At 48.4% G+C, this 20,142-nt stretch overlaps 1 protein-coding gene across 2 annotated transcripts in view; it reads right to left on the bottom strand.

The window, feature by feature from the left end:
• Window positions 1-352: 352 nt before the first annotated feature.
• Window positions 353-20,142, bottom strand: part of IGF2BP1 (insulin like growth factor 2 mRNA binding protein 1) — a 41,617-nt gene continuing 21,827 nt past the window's right edge. Inside the window, exons 3-15 of one of the 2 annotated variants that reach the window (XM_065909532.1) lie at window positions 17,718-17,766; window positions 17,148-17,199; window positions 11,278-11,341; window positions 9,862-10,143; window positions 9,005-9,139; window positions 7,913-8,035; window positions 6,943-7,078; window positions 6,191-6,313; window positions 5,715-5,834; window positions 4,836-4,910; window positions 3,999-4,130; window positions 3,468-3,581; window positions 353-1,782 (exon numbers count right to left, since the gene is read on the bottom strand). In XM_065909532.1, coding sequence (XP_065765604.1) covers window positions 1,690-1,782; window positions 3,468-3,581; window positions 3,999-4,130; window positions 4,836-4,910; window positions 5,715-5,834; window positions 6,191-6,313; window positions 6,943-7,078; window positions 7,913-8,035; window positions 9,005-9,139; window positions 9,862-10,143; window positions 11,278-11,341; window positions 17,148-17,199; window positions 17,718-17,766 — 1,498 coding nt within the window. In that variant the 3' untranslated portion in view covers window positions 353-1,689. The remainder of the gene's footprint in view (window positions 1,783-3,467; window positions 3,582-3,998; window positions 4,131-4,835; window positions 4,911-5,714; window positions 5,835-6,190; window positions 6,314-6,942; window positions 7,079-7,912; window positions 8,036-9,004; window positions 9,140-9,861; window positions 10,144-11,277; window positions 11,342-17,147; window positions 17,200-17,717; window positions 17,767-20,142) is intronic. The other variant, XM_065909533.1, reaches the window with a different exon arrangement.

Genomic DNA, 20,142 nt, shown 5'->3' with positions numbered 1-20,142 from the left:
GGTAACTTCATACCTTGAGGTAGTTTACTTTGCGCACAGCATTACCTGACTGACTCCGCCCACATGTCATGGTTGTCTGGTTGTTACTGTTGTTGCAATGTCGCAAGGAGGGGAGTCCCGAGCATGGGCTCTTCCACACGCAGAGGCCTTCCTCCCTTCCCAGCACACTGGATAGCATTGTCCAAGGTAGCTAAAGTGCACCACCCGGCTAATCTGCGCTGACGATCAGCACATGAGGAGGGGAGGCCAAACCTCATTTAACTGACGGCTGCTGTCTTCCACGAGGGCTGAACTTAAAATGGGACCTTACTTGAGCCTGGAAAATTAATAAATTAAGCTTGTTTACCCTTTTGTGCATAATGCTGCTGGTATTTTGAATTCTGTTTCTTTTAGGCACACATAACATCACGCCAACGGCTCGTGGAGGCAGAAACCATCAGTTAAATACGCCTCTAGGATAAACATAGAAGCAAATACTCTCCGATTTACTGAATATTCATAATAGATGCCAAATGATGGACTTCAGCTTTTTCAGGAGCTCAGGGTCGGGTTGCACATCCCACCACCACCAAGGGAACAGTGCCGTGGTGGGGGAGTGCCCCGCAACCCCCGCTTCTGGGAACCAGCCCTTATGCGAGCACATGGGCCGGGGTGAGGGCACAGTGGCAGCCTTTGGGGCCACTCAAGTCCTCCATGGAACTGAGACTTTATCAAGGGGAGTTAGGGTCCCCTTCCCAGTGCTCGTATCCAATCATTAAAATAGACTAAAAAAATATAAAATCTGCCTGAGAATGGCAGGAATCAGGGACAGTACAGTGGTGAGCCCCTGTCCCGCTGAGCAGTCAGCGCCACCCATGCGCTCCTGGACATGGCGTGGGACTCTCACGGTTAGAGGGGCATGAACAGGGCAGGAATCTCGGTGGGGAGGCCCCGGCCGCGCGGGCAATTTGAACTGCACCAGTTTCTCAAGGTGGTGATCTGGAATCCATCAGCCACAAGGGCACTCCTTTTAAACGTGGATTACTATATATTTTAATCATCTGTCTCTCCCATTCTTTATTCCTTGCTGTTCCTATAGGTTGGTTAGGAAGGGATTGGAATTAATCTACAGATGCCGATGTGTCTTCTCCCTTCGAGTCAATAATATACACAAAGCAATGCACTGGTTCCCACTTTTGCCAGTAGCAGAAAGATGAGCTAATCAGTGTGAATACAGGAAGAGCACGAGAATAGAGGTATTTTAATCAATAAACCAAGGAGGAGAAGGCTGGAAGGGCTTTAGGGTCAAGAAGTAAATCATCCTTTGAGATTGATTAAAACACCCCTCTGCATGTTTTAAAAACCTGAAGGAAATTTTATTTCTCTTCCCACTGGGGTCTGACCCACCCTCTCGATGGGACCTGGAGAACTTAAAAACAATCCACGTTTAAAAGCACCCTGAGCTAGAATTTCCAAGGTGACACCCTCAGGGGTGGGCAGTGTTGGGCCAATTGGTTGGGTGTTTGGGGCTGAGAGATCAGGGTTCCTCACTGGAACAACTTTCTCAAGCACGTGGGCAAACCTGATCTACATCCCGGCCCAAGTGTCCCTGATTCCCGCTCATTCTCAGGCCTGCTGGGGAGATCATGCTCTCGAGTTCGGCCTGTTGTCCTTCAGCCGACATGATGGGGGTCGACGTGAAGGGGCTGGTCACTTCCTCCGGGCCTGGGCCTGGTTACTCTGTCCCTTTTGGTGCAGCTGTTTGACTTGGGCCAAGATGTCTCGTATCTTCCGCTGAGCCATCTGCAGAGAGAACACGTGAGAGTGAGGATCTTCAAAGGCGGGGAGAGACAGCCCGACTGGCGAGACAGGCCACCGGGGTCTGGATCCCGGCAACAAACAGATCACATGGGACTTAGAAGAAAGGTAAGAGAGGGCTGAGGGTTAGAGTGACAGAAAGTTTGTTTGTCTCTGAGCAGACCCTGAGCACCCACTGGATTCATACAGGGGAATGGAGGAGAAAAGCAGTATAAAGTCATTCATCAGAATTTAAAACATGACCAAGCTGACACACGTTTCTCAACTCAAGGGGGAACTCCCTAAGTTTCCAGGAGTATGTGTTGTCAGAAGATCAAAAATCAGGAGGCCTTATCACCAATCACAACTCCACTATGCATGTAAATATCCCGGGAAAGGGGATGAAAGGGGATAACCAAAAGGTAGTGAAGTAAGCTCCACCGTGAAAGTGGAGAAAACAAAGGACCGGTATCTTTAACTCTTTCCTTGTTAAAAATTTCTTCCCTATGAACAAAGGTTTTGTGAGGGAAACCAACTGTCCACTGCGATTCACTTGACAGAAATATACCAGAATGTCTGCTTTCCATGAGATGAGTGACTGATTTTCTTGGTTAAAGAGAAAAGTTGGTCTAAGTTGGGGAACGAATGTGGAGTCGACATTTTTATGTGTTAATGCATCCTGTCAGCCCTGTGCTTAATGTTTTACAAAGTTTTTTATTTAGTTCTCATTCTAACCAACAAAACATACCCCGCCCCCACTTCAGTATTTAATACATCCTGGCTCTTCTGCATCCCTGAATACATCGTTTACTCTCTTAACCTCATGTTCCTCATTTGTACCATGAGGTTGTTATGAGGATGACATGAATTAAGAGACACCACATAGAATGGTGCTTGGGGTAGCAGGAGCACCCACAAATCTTAAGATAGTTTTTGTGGCTATTAATGGTTCCCAAAGGACTGTCAGAGAAAGCCGCCATGCTACACTGGGGTCTGGGTTCCTGTTTGGCCCTTGATTTCATGAGCAGCCTCAGATGGGCCACAAACCTTCTGTGACAGGCTTATCCTCTGGGAATGGAAGGGGTGGTATCCAATAGCCTTCACAGCCTTCCAGCTCCAACAATCGGGGGTTTTAGGAAAACCCCACTCGTTTCAATCACCCTGTAATCTGAATCTGATATCTGCCCTCCTTTCTAGACTCTGGGGTCAGTCCCAATGCTGGGCACTGCTGACGGGCTCACTGGAAGCAGCACAGAAATGGACGGTGAGTGCCAGGATGAGACCAGGAGGCTGAAAGAACTGGAAGCAGGATAGAGCAGTGGTTCTGGGAAACAGGAAGGAAATGCACTGGAAAGGGGCAGCCCATAGTGTTACCCCACAAACCAGACTGGGCAGTGGCCAAGACCCATTTCTCTTCTCCAGTGCAAAAGAGAAGGACTGTGGTTAGACGACGGTGAAGACTATCAACATATCACAAACAACATGTAGCATTAATAGTCACTGTACATAACATATACCTACGAAAATAGTCAAATCACTGTCCCTACAGTCTTAAGAGGGAATAAGACATCTACACATCACACCCTACACTTGGAAGAGAAGAGTGACCCAGGCCAGAGGCAAGCAGAATCCTGCTCCTCTGATCCCCAGGTTCCTGCCACCCTCCTGTGATGGGGGAGTGCCATATGTACCTGGCTGGCATAGAAATGCCCAATGATCTTGACGATGACCTGGTCGTTCTCATCAGGGGTCTGGTCTCTTGGCACCACCACCTCAGCTGCTGTCAAATTTTGCAGCTCATTCACCTGGGGCCAGGGGCGGGAGCAGGAGGACAGGTCAGACAGGTGCTTGGGTGCTGACAGTGTCAAACATGGATGGCAGTGGAGGGAGGGGCAAGAGGTTCAGTCACTAGCTGGTAGAAACTGGAGGATTCAAGAGCTGAGCTTGGAGAGCAGAATCAAGCAAAGTTCAAGAACTAAGGTTGAGCAGACCCGGAAGATCCCCTGGAGAAGGGAATGGCTACCCACTCCAGCAGTCTTTGTCTGGAGAATCTCATGGACAGAGGAGCCTGGCAGGCTACATACAGTCCATGGGGTTGCAGAGAGTCAGTCACAACTAAGTGACTCACACTCAGAGATCACTCAGGGTGGGGAAGTAGGGGGCCAGGGCAGAGCTGTCAGGTTCAGGGACCAACATCCAGAGCTTTCAGCCTCATGGCTCACCGTCTTGCCACCTTTGCCAATGACCCGGCCGGCTGCTGACGCTGGCACTCGGATATGGGTCTCCAGCTTTACTTCTTCCTTGGGACCAAAAAAGTTCTCCTCCTTGAGTTTTCCATAAATTCTTCCCTGAGCCTGAGAAAAGGAGGTCATTGTTATGTTGGCAGTACACATATATGTGACAAAAAGGAAGCTCCCCAAGCCCCACTCCCTCGTGCGGGGTGGATCACCACCTGGGACAGGTGACATCAAAGGTCCACAGCACTAACCTGCCAACACTCCTTCTGCTCACTTGTAACACTGGGAGGCCTGGGCAAAGTAACTGAATATGAATAACTCCCCGGACGAATACAGTACCTAAACTACAAACCAGACCTAAGCGGTCTGGGAGGCTTGCATGGACTCGGACAAGCAGGGAATGGCGAGTCAAGCCCTGAGTGGCGGTTGGAAGAGTCACTCGGCGGCAGGCTGCTGGTCACTGCACACAGCCTAGGGCCGTCCCCCGTCTCCATCCCTCCCTAGATCAGAATAAGCTACTTTATCAGCTCTTTTCTGTCTGTCAGAAGTCCGAGAACCCAGGAACGTAGTAGGGACATAAAGGAGAGAAGAGCCTTCCTTAGTCACTACAGCAGAGGGCAAGGAGATGGCCTTCTTTTCCATGTGCCTATTTACTTTCAGGAAGCAGAGGGGGAAGGCGTTAGAATGCAAGTTGAATGTCAGTCTGAAAGCAGCTGGGCAGCCCCAAATTTACAGGGAAGCTTAAAATCTGATGCAGATTTGCACTCTGACACAAACTTGATTCCCCTGGGTCCTACTCGAAAAAACAATAAAGATCAGAACCTTGAATTGGGCTTCTGGGGGTCCAGTGATGATGACCATACGAACTTTGGAGTCTGGAGTTTCAGGAGGAGCAATCTACAAAGCAAACACTGGTCACAGATAAGCGCTCTATCGCCCCCTCCTCCAGAACCCTACCAACACCCTGCTTCCAACTCCCCACTTCTGACGGGCCTGGGGAGTGAAGAACAAAGACCCCGGACCCAAGGCTATCGCCCCTGTGCCAAAACTCTTACGAGGACATAAGTGCCTTTGTTTCTTGACGTGTTCTAAGTAGGGACTCCCTGCTCGCCACCCAGGAGGGTTTAGTTGAGTCCTGCCAAGAGGGACCACTGGTGGTGGTGGTGGTAGAGGGGAATGGACTGGCCTCCCAGAGAATCTCTGGGAGCCCTTATTCACCAGAGAACATACACTGCATTTGACCGAAACCTTTCAGACCACTGAAACCAATGGCTTTAGATTTGTGAAATTTAACAAAGCATTCCTTCACTGTGACAGGTTCTCCCTGACCAGGGAAGGTGGAAAGATGGCTCAAATTTACCGAGCAACCACTGTGCCTCAAGCACTGAGCTGGGGGCTTTGGCTGCATCATTTCAGAGTATTCTCATCACTACTATGCTGATGGGGAAATGAAGGCTCAGGTACTATAGCTCAAAAACTGCGACTGAACCCAGTCAGTCTTGCCTGAACTGAAGTTCTCCTGTGCTATGATACCACTCCCTCTCTTAGTCTGAAAGTGAAGTCGAAAGCAAAAGGAACTGGGACCCCACAGGAGAAAGCCCTAACACTAGGCAGATGGGGTGTCTGAGAACCAAAGAAGAAGGTGATGGGAGCAGAGCGCCCTCACACCCCGAGAACCAGAAGGAGAACAGAGCTGGTCACCTTAATGGAAGCGCTGGCGAAGCGGGAGAGCTGTTTGATGTGCTGCCCCTTCTTGCCGATGATGGCGCCCACCGCCTGGGCGGGAATGAACACCTGCACCATCTCCTGCTCTGGAGCCTGCTGCCAAGACAGGATATGTCATTAATGCAGCTCCAGTCAAGGGGCACAGCCCAGAAGCCCCTCCGTGGCCCTGCCCTGCACCGTCAATGAGAAAGGGGTGCAGCACTCAGACACCAGCCTGGGCGACATGCTCTGCAGCTCTCCCGATGCCCCAGGGACAAACGGAAGCTGGGCCAGACGAAGAGGAAGAGTGCTGCCGGCATCCGAGGCTGCTGTCCACAGGGCTGATGCTCTAGACAGCTAGAGCTAGTGGCTGGGAGCCCTTCCCTCTCCCTGTAAATTACCAAGTATCAGGCTCCCACAAGGAGCTGGGCCCTAAGTGAGCTCACGGACAGCCCAGGGTCCCCTGCACCTACCATAAAGGAGCTGTAGGGCGCAGCTCCGGTGACGCTGCTGGGAGGTGGTGGCACTGCACTGGAGGAGGCTGGAAAAAGACCTACAGCGGCCAGGTTCAGGCCGGGGATGAGATGTGACTGCAGCTGGGGAAAAGAAGATGACGAGAAAGAGGTTGGCTCATTCGAATGGGGCCTAGTAGTTCTTGTCCATGGTGCTGGCTGAACAGGAGGGTGAATGGGCCAAAGAATGGCATGCTTTTGCCCCAAACCTGCCTGCCCCTCTGGTATTCACAACTCTCACATGAACACGAGGGTTCCCACCTCTGAGGTGAAGGGACACCGTTTTAGACCCCCAGACGTCCTTCTTCTCCAGCAGTCCCTCCCCTCTGCTGGAGGCAGACCTCAGACTCACAGCCCGAAACAGGGTGGGGAAGAGGGGTCTCTGACTTCTAGGACTCACATTTTTGGTCATGTGACCCACATCCTCACTCATCTTTAAAAACCAGATGAAAACTAGGAACCCTTTCCCCCACTAAAGTGTACATAAACACGGAGTTTACAGAGGGAACCACAGACCTCAAAGCCCAAGACTGGATCCCCACTTGCACCCAGGAATCAAATGAAAAACCCCTATTAATTCAGTGCTAAAAGGACTGATCAATCTTGAGGTCCAAAAGCAAAGTCAATGTTCCCAGGACCCCAGCATGCGAACACCCACCCACTTGGAGACCCACTTCTGCTCCGGCTCCAGCTCAGAGGCATCTGACACTCACGCTCATGGCAGCCACGTCATTCTCATAGGCTTCCCGCACTTTCTTCATGATCTCCTGCTCGGCCCTGCAGCAGTTCTCGATGGCGCCCTTCACAGTGATGGTCCTCTCGGGGTTGTAGAGGGTGAGATCCTGCAGCCTGGGGCAGGGAGCAGAGCAGCATCAAGCTTCTGCTGACAGGCCAGGACTGGGCAAAGAGCCTGGCTCAGGACATCACAGCCACGCCGTTTGCACATGATGTTTAGTTTGGGGCAAACATGAATAGCTCTGCCTCTGGCCTTCAGCTCGTCCCTAGGGCAAGGTTCCCCTACAGGGAGGTGAGGACATTCGGCACAGACTGGTAAGCAAGGAGGGTGCTCCTGACTGGAAACTTCCCCAGAGGTACCAGGCAATCCATTTTCTGTGCCCTTCTGAAGCAGAGCAGGTAACTGGCCCACAGGGAGAGGGAAATGGCAACCCACTCCAGTGTTCTTGCCTGGAGAGTCCCATGGACGGAGGAGCCTGGTGGGCTGAGTCCATGGGGTTGCAAAGAGTCAGACACGACTGAACAACTTAACTAAGTCTCTTGACAAAGTCAAGAGACACAGTGTCCACAGAGGGGCTGACGGATTCGTCCTGAGCAGCAGGCCATCACACAGAGCACCTGCTCAAGGCTCAGGAAAGGATCTGGGTCCGACACTCCCCGTCCTGGCCCCTGGCCGCAGGCTCTCTCCCCGAGATGCAGAGCAAGAGAGACAGGATGCAGCTGCCAAGGACTGAAGAGGCAGCACCCTAACCACAGCCCTCCCTCCCACAGCGGTGATGGAAGGACTCCAGCCCTTACAGATAAATGTTCTTCATCGCTGCTTTATCTATTCTTCAATAAGCAGAAACTGCATCCAACTTATGGGGCAGGTGTTAAGGATGGATAATGAAATATGCCACGATGAGGGCCCAGGTATCCCACTCGCAGAGGGAGAGGAAAGTGCCTTACGAGGAAATGGTGATTTTTGTCTCCGTGTCCTGCTCCACCTTCTTCAGGTTGCGCCCTTCCTTGCCAATGAGACGCCCAACAAAGTTATTATGGGCCAGGATCTTCAGGGGAACCTCGTCAGCCCTTGGGAAGAAGTGAGGGACAAGAGCTCCTTAGATGGTAGGCTGCTGCAGATGGGGGTTTCCAGGACAAACGCCAGAACCAAATTGTGTTTTCAAACAAAACCATGAAGATCAGTGGGAGAGAAATGGGAAGTAGCAACAGATGGCAAAGGCACAAGGTCACTATGGGTGATGGGTGTGTTCCTTAACTGGTGATGGTTTCTGTAAATATACTCGTATTAAAAACTCATCCAAGTGTATACTCTCAAGGGGGCATACTATAGAATTTAGCTCAGTTGGTAAAAAATTCGCCTGCAATGCAGGAGACCCTGGTTCAATTCCTGGGTCAGGAAGATCTGCTGGAGAAGGGAAAGGCTACCCACTCCAGTATTCTGGTCTAGAGAATTACATGGACTGTATAGTCCATGGGGTCACAAAGAGTTGGACATGACTGAGCAACTTTCACTTTCAAAGAATTCTATGTACCTTTGGGTTAGTGGCTCAGTTGGTAAAGAATCCACCTGCAATGCAGGAGGATCCGGTTTCGATCCCAGGGTCGGGAAGAGCCCCTGGAGAAGGGAATGGCAACCCACTCCAGTAGTCTTGCCTGAAGAATCCCAAGAACACAGGAGCCTGGCGGGCTACAGTCCATGGGACGGCAAAGAGTCAGACATGTTTGTTCAATTTCTTCCATAGAGTTCTATGCAGCTAATAAAGAACAAGGTGAGCCTATGTACTGATGCACGACAATGAAAAAAACAGACTGTACAACAGCATGTGGATGATGATCCTATTTGTGCTAAAACACATGCATATACATACATGTGCACGTGCCTATGAGGGCACAGCACTGCTAGGATACACGGGGCCTTATTTATGAAGAGGAGGATTCATTTTTCAGCTTTCACCCTGTTGTACAATCTCTGTGTCCCCTATTTGTCTGTGTGAAGAGTTGAGGAGGCGGCAGTGCCCAGAGAAGCTAGCGCCTTACGTTTTGGTGTCCTTGGCCTCCTTGTGCATAATCTCCAGGATCATCTTACAAGCAGAAGAGCAGCCCTCAGGGGTCGAGTGGACACTGATGGCCTTCTCGGCAGCACCGGCATTCTCCTTCCTGTGCACGTCGATCCTAACAAGCACATGGATGGTTAGCTGTCCCTGGTGAAGCTCCTCAACCCCAAGTACAGGCCTGCTCTTCTTGGAACAAGGCCAAGTGCAGAACTGAAACAGGCAAGGGAAGGGCAGCCTGTTGCTATGGATTGTGTCTCAGTCAGGAGGCGGCAGCTGAGAACGATGGCATCTCTCGGGAATCCAGGGCTGGGGATCAGCAGCCCTCAGCTCTGAAGCTGCGTTTCCCCCTTGAAACAACTATAAAGGGAAGGTACACTGTGTCAAATTAAAAGCAAATGATAAAAGGGTGCATTATGAATCAGAACACAAAATGACCTGCTCTGTTCCACAGATCGGCTATAAAGATTAGAGAAGAGCGGTGGCTGTGTGCAATGGGAGATAGGTCAGGACTACGCCCTCTCACTGAGGTCCCTGACTGGCCTGTCCTGCTGCCACCGATAATCAGTGTTGAGGTCACAGAGCACTAAGGAGAGGCTTTCTTCCCAAGACTAGTTTTGCTCCATGAGAAGTTCTACAAAGAAACCCTTCTTACAACTCCAGTGTGTGGCCCAGCCATTGCCACCAAATGGCACATCCCAGGCTTATTCTATCTCCCAACATTTCCTAAGAGGTAAAGTTGAGCTGAAACCCCTCCGTGTGTTTCTAGGAGAGGCCTCGCCTCCTGGGCACCAACCACTGTTTCCTGGTCCCATCTCTACCTCCCCTGCAGCCAAGACTCACTTGGATTGGGTCTGTTTTGTGATGTTGCGGATGGTGGCTCCCTCCTTGCCAATGATGGCACCCACATATTGGGTGGGCACCAGGAGCCGCAGGGGGATGTCCACTTGCTGCTGTTTGGCTGGGGCCCCAGCTGCCACAGGGGAGCCCTGGCGGGGCTGACCCCGAGAGCCAAAGCCTCCTCGGCGCCCGTTCTCAGGACCCTGTGTGATCTGCTCGTCAGGAATGTAGGAGACCTTCAAGGCGTGGTTCTCTAGCTGGTGGCCATTCAGCTTCAAGATGGCTCTGAGGACAGACAGAAAATCTACCGGTCACTCCAATCCATGCCAGTCACACCAAATGCTCTCCAGGTATAAAGCACTCAGTTGGGTTACAACATGGAACATTCCAGAAGAAAGGGAGATGACCTGCCCACATTCCCACCTCCACCTTAGAGACACCTCCTGTCTAAATAAGACATCAAATAAGGTAGTATAGCAAAAATAAGCTATTTCCATTGAATTTGGGGATTGGCTTGTTAATTTCAAGTTTCCAAGTAAACTCCATGGAAACAGAAGTGGAAACAGAATGGCTTGCAGAAGCTTAAGTCTATCTGGAATGTCTGCAAACCAGGACTAGTGAACACTGAAGGGAGGGGCCATGTGCCATCCATTCCCTGGGCTGATGCTGGTTAGAACAAAGCAACAATACGCACTAGCAAGTAAGCAAGTGTGGACTTAAAACCAAGTTAAGGCCCATAGATTGGCCACAGGGACCTCCAGAAAATTCTGAGCACAGCAGACACCTGAAAGAAAACTGAAGGTTTGAGAAAAGTGGTACAGTTCTAAACTAGGTTGGAGGAAACAAATAGGATAGAGGCAACATGTTGAAAGAACAAGAAAGCCATCAAAAGCAAAATGTGGCAAAAGGCTCATAACAGAATATAAATGAAGTCTATCAGTACCAATGGGGTGGGGCAGGGTGACTCAACCAAACGGCTAGGGAGCCAGAAATTGTGGATGTGATGGGACTCAAGGTGATTCCTGAGACATTAATAAAATGTCTGCTTCTGCCACATCACAAATCTTTTAGGTCTCAGTTCCTTCTCATCACCACTAGATGGCGCCATCAACACAGCAAAGGACCCTATGGTTCCGCAACCAGAGACCTATCAAAAGTCAGCATCTTCTAAAGAGGATTTCCCACCTTCTCTGGGGAAGTCTACGGGTCTCTCCCTTCAAGGCTTATCCTATCAATCCCAGGGAGGTTTCTGAACCTTTGAGATTCCTGAACCAAAAGACAGAGTCTGGCACTGGTTGCAACAAAATGAGAGGTTAGGCGGGGATGGTGCCCATCCACACCCCATCCTTGTCAAAGCAGGGACACCTGGCTCCCAACAACCACAAAGACCCTCCCTATCCCACTTTTGGGTCCACTCACTGCCTGGTCTGTTCCCGGTTGGAATAGGTGACATTGACCACTGCCGTCTCGCTCTCGGTGTTCACTGGGGGAGCAAACCAGAGATCAGGGTTAGAGCAGTGAGTCCTGGAGATGGCACCTATGATGTTCTTTAAAGGCTCATCTTTGAGAGCCATGCAGTCAGGAAGGAAATCCTTGAAAGACAAAGCAGAGCATTTCCCCTGCAGGCCCCTTTCATCACAACTCCTGGAAAATTGACATTAGCCTATCATTTTCCTTTAGCTTTAATATGCCTTCCTTCGATTTCCCTGCCAGCCCTCAAGAGAGCCAGGCATACAAACGGATGTGCAGTCAACGTATCAGCAGTTATGCAGCAGAGAGAACAATCTCTGCTGGACAAACTCCAATCTGGAAATAAATTTATTCTTAGAAAGAAATTTAAACTAGTTAAAAATCACACAGAGAGTGAGATGAGACCAAGAAAACGTCTGTAAGGACCTCCCTGAAGAGACCTGAGAAAACACCTGTACCCACTTTACAGCGCCTGCGAGGATTCACTGACCAATACAAGCGAGTCAGCAGCGACTGCCATGGAGTCTGGGGGGCAGGTTTTGGGAACGGACTTGGGTTGGATGTCGAGTTCCATGTGATCTGGCCACATACTCTTCCCCCATTTTGAATTAATAAAATTAACCTCTATGTGTCACTGTCTTGTGATTTTGGGTCCCCTAGACATTCAGAAAACTAAGATCATGGCATCTGGTCCCATCACTTTATGGGACACAGATGGGGAAACAGTGTAAGCAGTGTCAGACTTTATTTTTTGAGCTCCAAAATAACTGCAGATGGTGACTGCAGCCATGAAATTAGAAGATGCTTACTCCTTGGAAGGAAAGTTATGACCAACCTAGATAGCATATTAAAAAGCAGAGACGTTACTTTGCCAACAAAGGTCTGTCTAGTCAAGGCTATGGTTTTTCCAGTGGTCATGTATGGATGTGAGAGTTGGACTGTGAAGAAAGTTGAGTGCCGAAAAATTGATGCTTTTGAACTGTGGTGTTGGAGAAGACTCTTGAGAATCCCTTGGACTGCGAGGAGATCCAACCAGTCCATCCTGAAGGAGATCAGTCCTGGGTGTTCATTGGAAGGACTGATGCTGAAGCTGAAACTTCAATACTTTGGCCACCTCATGTGAAGAGTTGACTCATTGGAAAAGACCCTGATGCTGGGAAAGATTGAGGGCAGGAGGAGAAGGGGACGACAAGAGAATGAGATGGCTGGATGGCATCACCAACTCGATGGACGTGAGTTTGGGTAAACTCCGGGAGTTGGTGATGGACAGGGAGGCCTGCCGTGCTGTGGTTCATGGGGTCACAAAGAGTCAGACATGACTGAGCAACTGAACTGAACTGAACTGAGCGACTGAACTGAACCAAGTACCCTGGTAGCTCAGACAGTAAAGCATCTGCCTACAATGTGGGAGACCTGGATTCAGTTCCTGGGTCAGGAATATCCTCTGGAGAAGAAAATGGCAACCCACTCCAGTACTCTTGCCTGGAAAATCCCATGGACGGAGGAGCCTGCTGGGCTACAGTCCATGGGGTCGCAAAGAGTTGGACACAACTGAGTGACTTCACTTTCAGACGTGCCTACAGAATCCCATGGATGGAGGAGCCTGCTGGGCTGCAGTCCATGGGGTCAATAGGAGTCGGACACAACTGAGCGACTTCACTTTCACGCATTGGAGAAGGAAATGGCAACCCATTCTGGTGGTCTTGCCTGGAGAATCCCAGAAACAGGGGAGCTAACTGTTAGGCTGCCATCTATGGGGTTGCACAGAGTCGGACACAACTGAAGCGACTTAGCAGCAGCAGCAGACGTGCTCAAGAAAGCAGGGCTCTTTCTTAGGCTTAAAAATCACTGCAGAATTGAAAAAAAAAAAAAAAATCACTGCAGATGGTAACTGCACCCATGAAATTCAAAGACACATGCCCCTTGGGAAAAAAACTATGACCAACCTAGAGAGCATATTAAAAAGCAGAGACATTACTTTGCCGACAAAGTTCTGTCTAGTCAAAGCTATGGTTTTTCCAGTGGTCATGTATGGATGTGAGAGGTAGGCCATAGGCCATAAAGAAAGCGGAGCACCGAAGAATTGATGCTTTTGAATTTCAGTGTTGGAGAAGACTTTTGGAAGTTCCTTGGACTGCAAGGAGATCAAACCAGTCAAACCTAAAGGAAATCAGTTCTAAATACTCATTGAAGAAGACTATTCAAAGTCCCTTGGACTGCAAGGAGATCAAACCAGTCAAATCTAAAGGAAATCAGTTCTAAATATTCATTGAAAGGACTGATGCTGAAGCTCCAATACTGTGGCCACCTGATATGAAGAACTGACTCATTGGAAAAGAGCCTGATGCTGGGAAAGATTGAAGGCAGGAGGAGAAGGGGACGATAGAGGATGAGATGGTTGGATGGCATCACGGACCCGATGGACATGAGTTTGAGCAAGCTCTGGGAGTTGGTGATGGACAGGGAAGCCTGGCATGCCGTAGTCCATGCGGTCGCAGAGTCTGACACAACTGAGCGACTGGACTGAACTGAGACCTGCTCAGCCCTGGCATGAGGGACTTGGATCAAAAAAAAAAAAAAAATCCACCCCTTCCCCTACAACACCAAAGGCACTCATCGCCACAAAATTGCAGTGCAGACCACTCTCAGCCCCTCTGGTCTGTCAGTAGAGCTCTTCCATCTCAATGAAGAGGAAGATTCTGCAAGAATCTTCTACCAGTTAAGTGGAAATACAGGAGTGAATCAAACCAATAAAACCTCTGCTCTCATGGAGCTTAAACATACTAGTAAGAAGAGAAAGCAAAAAGTATAATAAGAAAAGACTGTGAAAAGATGGTAAGATAATGTCGCTCAGTCGTGTCCTACTCTTTGCGACCCCATGAACCACAGCACGCCAGGCCTCCCTGTCCATCACCAACTCTCAGAGTTTACCCAAACCCATGTTCACTGAGTCATTGATGCCATCCAACCATCTCATTCTCTGTCGTCCCTTCCGCCTCCTGCTCTCAATCTTTCCCAGCATCAGGATTTTTTCCAATGAGTCAGCTCTTCGCATCAGGTGGCCAAAGTATTGGAGTTTCAGCTTCAGCATCAGTCCTTCCAATGAACACCCAGGACTCATCTCTTTTAGGATGGACTGGTTGGATCTCCTCACAGTCCAAGGGACTCTCAAGAGTCTTCTCCAACACCACAGTTCAAAAGCATCGATTCTTCAGCACTCGGCTTTCTTTATAGTCCAGCTCTCACATCCATACATGACCACTGGAAAAACCATAGCCTTGACTAGACGGACCTTTGTTGGCAAAGTAATGTCTCTGCTTTTTAACATGCTATCTAGGTTGGTCATAACTTTCCTTCCAAGGAGTAAGCATCTTTTAATTTCATGGCTGCAATCACCATCTGCAGTTATTTTGGAGCCCAGAAAAATAAAGTCAGCCACTGTTTCCACTGTTTCCCCATCTATTTGCCATGAAGTGATGGACCATTACCCAACCATAAAAAAAAATTAAATCTTGCCATTTTCAGAGATGTGGATAGACCAAGAGCACATTATGCTTAGTGGAATGTAAAAGAAAGACAAATACTGTGTGATATCACCCATATAGGAAATCTAAAAAATACAGATGAATATACATGCAAAACAGAAACACAGATACAGAAGACAAACTAGTGATTACTAAAAAGGAGGGGGGGCCATCAAGGGTATGGGGGTAGGGGGTATGGAACTGACAGATACAAACTACTATGTATAAAGTAAAAAGATAGGAATTCCCTGGCAATCCTGAGGTTGGGACCCAGCGCTTTCACTCCCAAGGGCCTGGGTTGGATCTCTGGTCAGGAAACTAAGATCCCACAAGCCAATAAATAAATAAGTAAACAAAGCAGTCAAAAGACAAAAATATATTGCACAGCACAGGGAATTATAGACATCATCTTGTAATGACACTGAATGGAGTATAATCCTGAAAAATACTGAATCACTATGGTGTGTAACTGAAACTAATATATTATAAAACAACTATACTTCAATAAAAAAAGATAAATTCATGTTCTCCCTGAAAAAAAGTAGAAGGGGTTGAGTGCTATGGAGAAATACAAATCAGAGAAAAGGAGGTGGTGGTGAGGGGTGTAATTTCTCGTAGGGTGGACAGAAAGGGCATTGCTTAGTAAGTGGCATTTGAGCAGACGAAGAGTTTATTGTTACAAAAGCAAACATTTCCCATTCTGTTTTCTCCAGGGAGCAGGCATCACCCCCAGATTCGGTGTGTTATGGTTCTCTGGTGAGCCTCTGAACTAGCAGTGACCCCTGCCGGGCGCCCTCAGTGAGCTCTCCAATGTGCTCCAAGCCACTGCTGTCTGTCCAGGAGTAACTGAGTCATCAGTCTAGGACGTAAGCAGGACTGGACAATGGTTATCAGGGACTGAGCAATGGCTATCAGTGCTTCCAGTTATGTCCTGGTGCTTATAATAAAAACAAGCTCCAGAGTCAGAGCAGAAGAGAACCTGTTCGACTGATTCAGCAGCTCAGATTTGTGCAGGCGATGATTTTAATCATTTGTAATGATTTACACAGCTTGCCCCTTTCCACAAAGATTTTGGAGATGAATATTTTGTCTCATCCAGGTTTCTTAAAATCTGCAAACTCAAACCATTTTGTCTGCCTAATGACCAAGCTCTACTTTATGTCCAGCCCAAACCACTTCAAATTTTTATTCATTCATTCATTTACTTTTGGCTGAGCCGGGTCTTCACTGCTACACACGGGCTTTTTTCTAATTGCATCGAAAAGGGACTACTCTCCATTACAGTAGGTGGGCTTCTCACTTCTGTGGCTCCTCTTGTTGCAGAGCGTGGGCCAGAGGCACAAGGGCTTCAGTAGTTGCAGCTCAAGGGCTCTAGCCAGCCAGCTTCAGCATTTGCGGCACCTGGGGCTTTGTTGCACCATGCCCCGTGGAATCTTCCCTCTTCCCAGACCAGAAACCCACATTCCCTGCATTGGCAGGTGGACTCTTTAACCACTGGACCACCAGGGAAGTCCTCCAAATTTTATTTTAGCTCATTTCCTCTGAAAATAACTTATAATCTTAAGCAATGGAGAAACTTCAAAAATCATAGCAAACTTTTCATGATCTAGAGTTCTTTTTTATTATTTCTCCTTCTGTAGGCCTACTATTTTTTTTTTTTTTTGGCTGCTCCAGGTGTTATCTGTGGCATGTGGGATCTAGTTCCCCGACTAGGGATCGAACCCAAGTCCCCTGCATTGGGAGACGGAGTCTTAGCCACTGGACCACCAGGGAAGTTCCCGTGGGCCCAGTCTTGAGAAAGATTTTATCTGCCCATCAATACGTGCAAAAGTTCTTTTTTTTTTAATTAACCAAAGACATCTGCCCACCCTCCCCTCAAAATAGACAACCTGTTGATTATTTCAGACAAAAACCAAGAGTTATGAAGCTTTTAAAGTAAAATGGCTACAGATTTACTTAGCTTGCATGCACAGCTTCCATTCTGAACCTATTCCTAAAATTCTGGGAACCTGTTTCTACCTTGGCTGGGCCAGGGAGACCCCATTCTGGGAACGACTTTGTTGATTCTCTTATTAACCAGAGGAGAAGCCAGTTCCAGAGAAGTAGCAGAGCCAAAACTGGGACACTCCACCCTACCTCCCTCCACAGTACCCTCTGGCTGTCTTTGTTTGGTGCTCCAGAGAGATGTGGTACCAGAAAACGAAGCAGAGCAGATTTCCATCCTTCCGCCCCACCCCGCAACTCCTCCGACATCTACTCCTACCCCACTGCCCCGCCGCCTCTATCCACTCTTACCTTGCTCGCAGTTCTCCACTGTACCATACTGAGCCAGCAAGCTGTCCAGTACCTGGGAGCAGGAGGAAGGGAGTACGGCTGCCCTGAGTACCCCAAGTCGTCACTGGGCACACCCCTCACCCCAAAGCACTGGGTAAGCCTTCGGCGGGGACTGAGCATGTTACCTGCTTGGTCTGCCCTTTCTCAGGTACTAATGCTGGTGGTAATCCATCAGAATTTCTTCACAGAATGTACTTGAGCTCAAAAAAGAACTTAAGGTCCTTTTTGGAAGCAGACCTGTGTGGCACCTGGGTCTCCAGCCAGTCCTCTGTCATCACTAAGCTTGGGGTTCAGGGGTAATACCCTTCCCGCCTCCCTGTTGCCTCTCAGCAGAGGGAATGCCCAAGAACTCATGCTGGAAGTCTTAGGTTGAGGATCAATCCAACTGCCCACCCCCCAGTCCCTCCCCCAGCATCTCTGGCCTAGCACCAAGCCCCCAGGACCCTCCCAGTCATCTCTGCCACCTCAGGCTAACCGAGACTTCCCTCCCAGTCTCCAGGACCCCACTAACAGTTTCCGCTAATCACTTACTTCCCATCGAAGCTGGGGTGGAATATTTCGGATCTGTATTTTTCGACTCCTGAAATTAGAGAGAAAACATCAGTGACGGCTCTGGATACTTTAGGGGCCTGTGATCTTGCAGGTTTTAGTCCTCGTTCCAGTCTATCTTCCTACCTTCTACTCAACACCAAAGCCTTAGAGTCTAAGAATGATAACCTTTGGAAATGGAAAATTGGCCTTTTTAGAGAGTGAAATACAGTGCGACCACAGACAGAAAGCCAAAACCAGGTGCCCTAAGCACTAGGATAATATAATTCCCCCCAATCATATCTGCTTTGTTCATCTCTCTTAGGTTCCTCCCTAGTTATATCGTACTCAGTAACCATCCGTTACCACCCACTGCGTTTCAGAGTCTAGGAAAACAGAGCTAGCTTTGCGAATTATTACATGAATCATTCACCTGCTACCTTTTTAATCGGTGTCTACTTCATGCTGGATGACTTTGTTCTACATGCTGGGGACACAATTGATAAACAAAACAAAGTGCCTGGCCTCAAGCTGCTCACAATTTATTAGGGGAAACATACGCAAACAAATTACAGCAGGAGAGTTGGCAGTAGCTAAGCTCTTTCTTTGTGCAGATACAGATTTAAACTTGTGCTCCACTTAGCACTGATCTTTAAAAGGTTATTTAACTGGAGGCTCAGTTTTCTCCTTTGTAAAACAGGGATAATACCTATTCACAGGGAGGTATAAAGTGATGTTAGATAATATTATCAAGAGCTTAGCAAAGGGTTTGGAGTAAGCATCGTACTTAAAATGTAATAATAGACACACGTGTGGATACTAAGGTGGAGTGATTAACACACACACACAATCCAGCATCGTGACCACCCCCTTCCCTCCTCCCAGTTTATTATAGTTCCTCCTTCCCATCTTTCAAATGCCTCTTAAAAATGTAATTTTCCCTGAGGAAGGCTTTCAGGTTCCAGGTTGATTCCCAGGGCAATTAATTGCTCACCACCCAAATCAATGCCCTAATCCCTGGGCTTAAAACATTTCAATTGACTTGATCTGCATTGGTCAATTGTCACTTGTCTTTGTGTATCCTTGATTACAAAACTCCCAGTTTTGGGACATGGTCCAATGAAATTCTGGGGGCACGAGGGAAAAATGAGAGCAGGAAGCAAGAAAGTCTAGTTCTAGCCCTTCAACTGCCCCCGACTGGCTGTCCTAACTAAGCCACTCAAGCTTTAGGCCCCGTGTTCCCGGCTGACACGCAACAGGGCCAAGTCAGTTCTTGCCAAGTTAGGGGGAAAGCATGCTCAAAACACAGGAGAGCGGGACTTCCTTGGTGGTCCAGACTCCATGCTTCCAATGCAAGGGGCATGGGTTCCATCCCTGGTGGGGGAATGAAGATCCCACGTGCCACGTGGCATGGCCAAGAAAATATAAAAAAACAAAACCCTACACACACATGACAGCAAGAGAAGGGATGCTAAACTCTAACTGTAAATGTTTTGATCTTGGCTCTCTGCCCTCAGCCAGCTCACTCATTTCACCCGTGACCAAGTCTTTAGAACAGAAACAGAAGTATCTTTAAGAGCCCTTCTAGTTCTGCAGTTTTTAGGGTAGAGAGTCTTTATCAATGAAATATATTAATGAAATGTCTTCTGGGATTGAAATAACTTAAGGGAAATGTGACATAATGGTTCTTTACTTTGGCTTGGTTCACGAACCTGATCTGAGGAGGTTAGATCATAGTAGGAGAAAAGAACAAGCATCAGAAACAATTCCACTTCCAGGTCCTCGGGTCCCACACCAGGCCAGCTTCTTGGGATCCGATTCAATGGCCAAGAGTGAACTTCATGGTATCTGCATGACACGCCATATGGGATTTCCCATAAACAACTCATTTTGTGATGAAATGGGCAAAGAAAAAGCAGGAGCCTTCACAAGAGGAAAATCAAACTCTTGGCAAACTGAAGAGGTGATTTACACCATGAGAAGACTGAGAACACTGATCTACCTTAATGCTAGTGACAGGGGTCACCTCCCTCAAGCAAATGCTTCTGGAAGGACCACAAGGGGATGGGCGGCTGCCAGCCTGAAGTTCAAACCAGTAAGGGCTTAAAGCAGCCCCCTACGGAAGTTTAGTTTGAAGAGCACTCTTTCAGGATGGTCCCTTACTATAATCTCAGGTCAAGGGTCAAAAATACCCTCTTCAAAAAAAAAAAAAAAATATCCTCTTCTTACTTCAAACTTCCTCTTTTAGGGGTTTTCAGGGTAGGGAAGAGTTGGGAGGGGATGGGGAGGTGAAATCAAATCTCAGTTTGGGATGTTAATCCATATCCTGAAAGCAATGGCAGTCTGGAATGTCTGGAATGTTCCAGGAGAAGGAGGGGGAGGAGGGCAGGGATACCCAACCAATGAAAGAAAAGACACCCTGCAGCCT

This window comes from Muntiacus reevesi, chromosome 18, assembly GCF_963930625.1.
Source record: "Muntiacus reevesi chromosome 18, mMunRee1.1, whole genome shotgun sequence".
In the NCBI taxonomy this organism is placed as follows: domain Eukaryota; kingdom Metazoa; phylum Chordata; class Mammalia; order Artiodactyla; family Cervidae; genus Muntiacus; species Muntiacus reevesi.
This window is presented reverse-complemented; position numbering and strand designations above follow the sequence as displayed.